The 9,232-nt window shown below is 40.5% G+C and overlaps 1 protein-coding gene across 1 annotated transcript in view; it reads right to left on the bottom strand.

The window, feature by feature from the left end:
- The window catches only part of LOC143853304 (U-box domain-containing protein 24-like), a 16,324-nt gene extending 8,807 nt beyond the window's left edge, over nt 1-7,517 (bottom strand). The window contains exons 1-2 of the mRNA XM_077363021.1: nt 6,473-7,517; nt 5,710-6,010 (exon numbers count right to left, since the gene is read on the bottom strand). Of these exons, the coding sequence (XP_077219136.1) occupies nt 5,710-6,010; nt 6,473-7,174 (1,003 nt within the window). The 5' untranslated portion in view covers nt 7,175-7,517. The remainder of the gene's footprint in view (nt 1-5,709; nt 6,011-6,472) is intronic.
- Between the last annotated feature and the right edge of the window lie 1,715 nt (nt 7,518-9,232).

Raw genomic sequence — 9,232 nt, 5'->3', positions numbered from 1 at the left:
ACCTAACCATGGGAAAGGGGCGGGGAGATGAAGTTTTCTACCTTTTACATAGTTGACAACTTCCCTCCCAAGTTATTTTCCTTTACATAAGAGGGAAGTTGTCTTTTATCCTTCTATGGGCGACACTCCTTAGTCCTAGGTGATCATTAAGTCATAGTTGACCTACGCAGAATCTGCCAAGGCTGCCCCTATAGCGCCTAGGCCGATGAGATGAATGGATTTGATTGCAGTACTAACAATAAAGGCTTCAAGTAGAGATATGCAAATGGAACTCTCGAACAGAACTCTAGAAACTGTAGATGCTGTTGAGCCATGTAAGTAATTGTTTGGGAGCGAAAACCATGTTGCATTTCCTATTTTATGTTTGAAAAGGTAATGAATCGAGAGAGAAGTGTTGAAATACATATATACATAATGAAAAAAAATAAACAAGGTGCAATTTATAAAATAGTTAATTCATATATTAATATTAATTATCCAATCTTTATTAATTCAAAATGCGGATGCGGGCCAAAACGGAGCAAAATCAAATCCTAGTTAACTCGATGCAGCACAACCGAGTACTTGATTGATGCAGTCGTAACTCATAATACCCAAAAAAGATTTGATTGACTTAGTAGGGCAAAACCCGGACTTGGCCAAGGTGAAAGAAAGTCGAATCAGGTGATTCCAAGATTGAAGCGGGGGAGTTTTGAACCAGTTCTATTTTTATTTCTTGATGTGAATTTTCATGAGGTTAAGAGGTGAGCAACACTTTCTAAGGGACTAACACACATCAACAAGTAAAGGCAAGTTAGATATTGAATTTTTCGACGATGGGGTGAAAATAGGAGTATATGTTTAGAGTTAGAAAGATTAAACTCTGGCTTCAAAGAGAATGTTAGGAAGGTAGTTAATCGAAAGCATAAAAAAATAGCGGTCAAGAATTTAGGCATGATTTAGGTAGTTTGATTTCTGTCACAAATATGTAGGTCAAAGCAACATCATTCATGATGCTTCTTTCTCTTATTATTATATTTACCCAACATTGTTGCCAATTGTATCTTTATATAAAGTAAATGCGGTGCTTACACATGATTTCTTGTACCATACTCCATTTTTTCTTGAATAAATGGAATGTCTTGAAGATATTGAGTCTGAGGAAGTCAAAATTGGTATGGGTTGGAGGGTTGGGTCCATCCCGAATACTTATTTAGGGCTCCCATTGTGCATTGGTATGCCTGCTAAAAACCTATGGGATCCAGTCATTGAAAGAGTGGAAAAAGACTAACTCCTTGGACCAAAAGTCATTGTGTTATTATTCAAGTAAGAACTGGTGGGGAGGAGCGGGAAGAAACCAGAAGAGGTGGAAAAAATGATGAAAGCATCATCTGAGGGAGGAGCGGGAAGAAACCAGAAGAGGTGGAAACCAAAAAATCAGAAGCAAGTGGATTGGTTCTGCCCTTCCTGTGCTTATTACAACTTCAAATGGAGGACTAGATGCCGATGGTGTTTTCAGATAAAGAAGAGATCATCTTCAGTTTACCGCCCAGTGGTTGTGACTCAAGACAGAAATAGAAAGCTTGATCGGTGGCGGAGACAGGGGGATTGGTCCTGCTCGTCATGCGATTATTCTAATTTCAAACAACGAAGTAAATGTCGGTGTTGCCACCTGGATCGTAAACAAAAGCATTCATTTCTACCTCCCACCACATTAGGGGCTGGAGGCCTATTAACTCCGGAATCTGATCCTTGACCTGACTCTGGGGTAATTTCGTCTTCTAATGTGGAGGATGATTCTCTGCCGATCTCTATTTCTGGTAAGGAGGTCCAAACAAAATCGGAATCCTTAAGGCATGTTTAGTGGGTAAAACGAAGGACGGTTCTGGATCTCTTCAGGAGCTATGGGAATGGGCCAAAAATCCTGGAACTCTCCATCCCTTGATTGCCCGTGCTTGCTTTCCACTGACGAGGTCCTCTTTGTGTTTGAAATCGAAGAAATGGCCTCTAGGATTCTGGATCTGGGAATTGGAAATTGGGGGGTTTCCCTATCGTCCCTGTCCCATTGGTCCCCATATTACATCCAAGGCTCTGAGACACTGTGGGTCAGCTTTTATGGTATTCCATTACACGTGTGGGCCTCCTCGACGGTTGAAGCCTTGGGAAACCTTTTTGGGCAGGTGATGGAAGTTCAAATGGAAGGAGTTCACAATCAATGTATGTGCTTTGTGTCAGCCAAAATTTTTGCTCCTCGCTGGAAATTTCCTCCCTTTGTGAAAATATGGATTTCCAACCACTGTTACATAGTTGGAGTCTCCATTCAGGATTCTAGAGCCTCTCTTTTGGTGCCTGGAGGCGGTCTGAGAGACTCTTCGTGGATGGCCCAGGTCGCCGGTGCGTTCCCTGGAGCTTCAGGCCAGGCGACCAGCTGACTTTCTGAATCCCCCTCAGCAGGATTCAAATTTCAAATATTCAAGGGTCAGTTTTGGAAGTTTGCAAGACCCGCTTCCCAAAGTTGGGCTGAAAAGACATCTGAGTTTCAACCCAGGGTTACCAGATCAGGGTAATGGCCTATCTCGGGCTAATATCTTGCGGGGCAATCTACCTCTATCCAGGCTGAATCACATCTCTGGAAATCATGTTCCGTACTTGGAAAAGGGTGAGCCTTCATACGTGGCACTCTCGGCATAAGAGCAAGACGTTTTGATGGTCCTTCTTCCGGACACTTGGACTATTGGTGTCTCCTTTTCGTGTTTGTCAAGAAAAGATCTCAAGCTCTGATAAAATACTCAATGATAGGTTCGAAAGAATAAACAGACCGAGTATCATAGATTTACTTCAGGGTATGGGAAGTTGGAAAGTCTTCTTACTTTTTTGGGTTTGGTGGTGATTGGAACATGCAACCCCTCATTAGCATCGGGGCTGACGAATGAATTAATGGAGAAAATGGAAGCGCCACTTTGGTGCATTCAATGTTGTTTCATGATGAAGGGAGTTTCATATTGGTTTATTAACTCCCCTTTCGTATCCAATTGGAGGCGATACGTTGTTGATTGGCAATTTTTTTCTGCTTTCTGTGGAATTCATATCGAGAGTTCGAGCGACTCGATATCTTCTTCTCCCTCTGCCATTAGCAAAAAGAGAAGGATACCAGTGGATTTACTTGAGATGGAGACTTCCCTCAGAGTTGTGGAAAGCATGGTATACGCCAAGGATCTTGCATCCAATCACTCGCCAACTCCAAAGAAAGTTGGAAGGGATGTTTTAAAACAGCAGTGGGAATTATTAAAAGAAGAGGCTTCCAAGTCGCCGGAAGCTCTCTTTTGGTTGACTGGTAAATGGACTATCAAAGAATCACACTCCCCTCTGCATAAACACCCCCCCTCTTTATCAACTTATTGGAGGAGGAACGGACCTTAAGGCACCTTCGCTGGGAGGAGAGCAAGAAGATGGGAATCCAGAAAGTAGAGGAGATGATTACTAGAAAGAAAGCTTCAGAAGTGCAAAGCCCTTCGTATGAGGATCTCTCAATCTTGAGTTTGGACGAGGATGTGTTTGTCTCCAAGGTGGTAGGCCTAATTTTGAAATTAAAGAAATCTTCCACCTAGTCTGTCCTTCTGGGGTTTTGTGTAAAGAGGTTCTTGAGTTTTTGGGTTAGAAGGTGCCGTCAGTTATGGCTGGAGTTACGGGTGTAAATGGATATTCGGAAATTCGATTACCGTCCGCATCCGAATCTGTTTAAAGTGAATATTATCCGAATCCGTTTCAAGCGGATTTTATCCGAATCCGTTTATGAGATATCCGGCTCTTAGCGGATGCGAATCTGGTAAATGGTATATCCGATCCGTTTAACATTCGAATCCGAGAAGTAAATCCTTTTTATTTATTATTAATAATATCATTAATATTTATTTTTAGTAATGACACACTATCTTTTGTTTCTATAAGAAAAGTGAATATTCTTTTTAGAAAAAAAATATAAAAACAAAAATAGCCCAAACCCATTCCATCAAAATAGCCCAAACTCATTCCATCATATACAAAAAAAAAGGAAAAACTCAAAGACCACTACCAACACTATCATCCATCCCCATCGCCTCCCTCTCTCTCTCTGCCTTTGTTTTAAAAGGAAGAAGAGGATCTCATATATTTTAGGGTTTGAGAGTTAATTTTGTGAAGAGAATGTAGAGGTATAGTTTTAAGGTTTGGAAAATTCATTCGAGTAAGTAGGAGAAAAAAGATAAAGTGCTGCAATAAAATGTTCGAATTTACCGGATAAACGGACATGGATAATATCCGAATTCGAACAATATCCGACGGATACGAATTCGGTAATAGATATTAAATATCCGTCGAATCCGAATCCGAATCCGAATTCGGATAGTGTATACTGTAATCGAATTCGGATATAGCCATATCCGCTCCGAATTCGATCCGTTTACATCCCTAGCTGGAGTGACCATGGTCGTTCGCCTAATGTTTTTTGGTGAGGCTTTTGCATCGCAATCATAGGAGTGACCTGATGAATTTTAGGGCCTTAATCATGCAGATCTGATTTGGGGGAGTGGTGTAAGTGATGGGATAATGACGTTGAATTTTGAATAGATAGGTATCATGGGAGTGGTATGATGAAGGAAAATGTGTAATGGTTGTAAATTTGTTATGTTAGCTTTACCCATACTGGTTCTGGGCATGCCCGATCCAGGCTTATTGATATTTTGTAACGCAAGACGGGACTCTTGGTCCCCATTGCCTTTATAATATCAATGAAATTGTCACTTTTCAAAACAAAAAAAAGTCATTTATCTTTAGGGGGAAAAATTACTCTCATCAAGGCCATGTTGGCTAACCTTTCCATTTAGAACGTGTTGCTTTTCCATTGCCCCTCTGTGGTGATTAAGAGTGAGCAGCTCTAAAGAAACTTCCTTTGGAACGACAAATAAAACAACAAGAAATATAATTTATTCATATGGATAGAGGTTTGCAAGGCAAAAAATGAGGGTGATCTTGGTATCACCATGCTTGAAGTTGATGAAGGCTTTTCTTGGGAAATGATTATGGAAGTTTGGGGAGAATAGATATAGCCTTTGGAGATCGGTAATTGAGTCAATGTATGGAGCCAGTTCATAGCAATGTTTCAAAACGTAGGTGTGTTCAAACATGGCCAAAGCAAATCCTAGTCGACGCAGCCGAGTACTCGGTTTGCGCAACTGAGTAATGCGGGGGAGTTTTAAAACTAAGGTTTATAGCCAAGATCCTCGGTTTGGCGTGATATTGGAAGTACATAGATCTTTTCTTAGATGGCATTCAGTTCTGAGTTGGTAATGGGGAGAAGATTATATTTTGGATGGAGTGGTGTGGTAAGAAGTAACTCTAAACACATTTATCTTACTTGATATTCAAGAGGATATGACGGTAACTTTTGTTGTTTAATATTTTATGAACACAAGGTGCATCTCGATAGACATGAAATTTTTAAAGTTTCACTTTCAAGGATAAATCTAATAATTCAGAACTCCAGATACATTTTCAACATCCCTCAGTCAGTATCAAATTTGCACATTAGAGACACTTTATTTACAGTGCTAGAGTAGGCTACCATTACATTAATTTAAAAAGAAGGAAATAAATAGTTATGCAATGAAAATTGGTTCTTTTTTTTTTTTTTGAATATTAAATAAAATTGGTTCCTGAACTTGATACAAAGACATAAAAGAGATTCATAATTACCTTTCTTTAGATACTGTACTAGTGGCTTAAAGTAACCAGCCTCAGCCATATGAAGCACATTCTGGGTGTTACCAGACAAAGCACTCAGTAACTTCCCTGCATCACATGAAGCGCAAGGGTCGTCTCCATTGCGCATTGAAACCAGCATCACAATACAACCTTGAACTCTACCTATCCGCTGGCGAACCCTTGGAATCTCTGAGAGACTCAGCAAGAGCCCTACAGCTTCCCTTCGCTCTAAAACATCCCGTGTCAAAGACCGCACTACTGTCAACAAAGACCCAGCATCCGCCATCTTCTCCTGTATACTAAGCAATGTAAGAACATAACACATCATGAACTAGGAGTTAGAATGTATTAGATCAGATCTAGAAAGATCTGAACGTTGGATCATTATAGCGGTAGATTAGGAAGCTATTTTAGATATGTAATAAAAATTTCAAACACAAGTAGTTATAGGCCATTAAACTCACGTTTTTCATGTGTTTCATGAAAAAATAATTGTAAAATTCTCTATAAATACAGTGCAAAGGCACCCAATATGTATTGGGTTTTCTTCCTAATTTCCTATAATTTTAGATTTGCAATTTCCTATAAACACATGAAAAAAGTGTGTTTAACGGCCTCTAACTACTTGTGTTTGAAATTCAAATTACATATCTAAAACAGCTTCATAATCTACCACTAATGATCCAATGGTCAGTACATCTGATCTAATACATTGTAACTCTAGGTTCCCACATGCTTTAATTTTAAAATCTACCTTGTTTTCATCATTCTCAGAAGCGAGGCTTCTCAGTAACAAAATTATCGCCAACCTGTTATCGTGCTTGCTAGCCCCCATTCGATTCAACAGAATTTGAATAATCCCTCTCTCATTTACCCATTCATCCGACACTGATTTATCGCTAATTCTCATGCTTAATTCCGAAATTGCAATTCCAAATTGTTCATCATCGCCATTTTTGAGATGCAAAACTACATCATCAATATCAAGATCAATTCTATCAACCTTCCCGCCTTTCAAATTTCGAATTAAGTCCTCCTCATCATCAAACTTGGCATTAATCATTTCTTTTTGCAGAATCTCAATCTTATCCTTGATTTTGACTGACATATCAAAACTCGAGAAAAGCAAGAGGCCTAAACACCGTCCCAAATTATGAGTAACATCCTCAATTTGTTTAACTGAAACCCTAGAATTGAAATCCCTAGTTAGAATAAAAGCACGCTGGAGCTCTGCTCCAAGAGACTCGACAGCCTTTCGGACTGGAGGTGTGTCCATGATCTCATTCTCCTTGAGATCATTGAGGATTGGTGTGAATTCCTCGATTAAGGCGACGAATTGAGATAGAACTTCACTTTTGATTTCGTATTTGTTTGATAGAAAGGAGATCTCATCGACTGATTCTAGAAGCTCTGAGATGAGTTCAGAGAAGCTAGGGTTTGAATCGGTTGAACCCATTTACGAGAACTAGGGTTTGAATTATATTGGCTCCAATAAGCTTGAGAGTAAGAGGAAAAATTAGGGTTTATTCACTATTGGGAGAGAAAGTGTACTTGGGGTTTTCTCTTTTTTTGGTTTGGATTGGATTTGGGGGTTTTGAGATTCTGATGAGAGAGTCGTCTCTTAGAAGTTAATGAAGTCATTGTCTTTGTTGCAAGTGGAAGACCGAGTCATTAAGCTCAGTCTCATCTTCATCTCTCTTAAGACCAAGTCAACAAGCTTTGTCTTCTTCATGTCTCTCTCCCTCTCCCTCTCCCTCTGCTGTATGGGAATGGGCAAAGGATCTTTGGCTGGAACTAGTAATGGCCGTCCCTTACACGGTCTTCTAGAAGATCGAAATGAAGGGCCTCAACCAATAGCAAAAACAAGGGCGATGATAAATTCGCACCCCTTGTGGGATAATTCGCACCCCCTTAAAGGAGGAGGGGGGGGGTAATAAGGTGGTGCAGCTCGGGGCGGGGCGGCGCGGGGTTCATACAGGATAACCCAAGATTCGTAAACCCGACCCTACCTGCCCTACGCAAGATAGTTTCTCTCATCGGGTCAGGTCGGGTTTCTTATTTTTAGGGTAGGATAGTGACTAACTTTAAAGATTGTAGAAAAAAAAAAAGAAGCAAATCTTCATGCCAAAAATCTCTAAATTTATGTCACCCAGTGTATAAATTTAAGGACACTATTTTCACATAGCAAATATGATCACCTCAATGAAAACAATTGTAACAACATATTGGAAAATAATTTGCTCTGCTACTCGAGAGATATTTAAGAAAGTCACAGTACATCCATATGAGTCGGGTCGGGTTTCAGGTTCAGGTTTTTTTCTTTAAACCCGGCGCTATTCAAGATTGTGTCAGGTTTTCCAATTTAAAACCCGACCCTATGTAAGACCCATGATTTCTAAACCTGATCCATGTTATTTTCGGGCCGGGTCGGGTAAAAACCGACCCAAGTTGCAGCCCTAAAAAATAAATACTATGATTGTTCTATGGGAAGTGATAAATTCGCCCCGTTGTTTTCTATTTTCGCACCCTTTTATTAGTTGTGAGTCACAACCTTTAACCTAAACAAGTAAAGGGTTGTTTAATGATAGGGCACCCAATCTTGCATGTTCAGTTTTATCCTTCGAGACCACCTTTCATGTCCTAATAGCGCAGATAGAAGTTAATTCACTAGGACTCGAGCCTAAAACTCGGTGAGTGTAAAAAGGAGTAAACTCCGGTGAGTTGATGATTGACAAGCAGGTTAGTAATTAATTAGATAAACATTCAAACAGTGAATTTTGTCAATTAAGTGATGATGTTGAATTGTTGAGGTTAGATCATTGGATTAAAAGGTTTATCTTTTGTCAAAAATCGATATTACCCGCTTATGGGCAGACCGAAAGGCTATTCAAGACAAAAGATAACATTTTAATCCAAGGATCTTGATGGTGCCCAAAATCCGACTGCACATACTAGCTTGGTTGAGCCTATGATCCTGCGTTCACAGAAAAAGCGTCAGTGAGCCTAAAGTTGTGGCTCCGGGCGGCCACTTCGACACTCAAGTCAGAGATGGGCAACACAGACAATGGACGATGAATGGGAGGAGGGCCAAGACAAGTTACCAGACTAGTGGAGGAGAATTGGTTTCGATCCCTTTGCTTGAGTGTGTAGACGCCCTTTTATAGAGGTGGAGACCCACGACGTCAATGGCACCAATCGTGTCCTTGATTTTGTCCACGTGAGGCGTGATGGGCGGCGGCTATAATTGTGGAGGCGTGATTCCCTGGAATTTTGGGCGAAGATCAAGGGTGGTGGTCTTGGCGGGAACTTTCGAATTTGTATAGAGTGCATTGGGGTAACAGTTACCCGGATTAGTCGCTAGACGGCGGGATTTCCCCAGTCGTGTCTGATTCTTTCCGAGACTAGGAGCCGATCTTGGAGAGTGTTGCATGCATGGTTTGTTAAGTGGGACAGTTGGGTCAGTACCGATAATTCCTTCATATGAATTTATGTCGACCTGGTTGTGTGCTAGAGT

The sequence above is a fragment of the Tasmannia lanceolata genome, unplaced genomic scaffold (genome assembly GCF_043159265.1).
Source record: "Tasmannia lanceolata isolate RefF3 unplaced genomic scaffold, GAP_Taslan_0.1 ptg000019l, whole genome shotgun sequence".
Lineage (NCBI taxonomy): Eukaryota > Viridiplantae > Streptophyta > Magnoliopsida > Canellales > Winteraceae > Tasmannia > Tasmannia lanceolata.
This window is presented reverse-complemented; position numbering and strand designations above follow the sequence as displayed.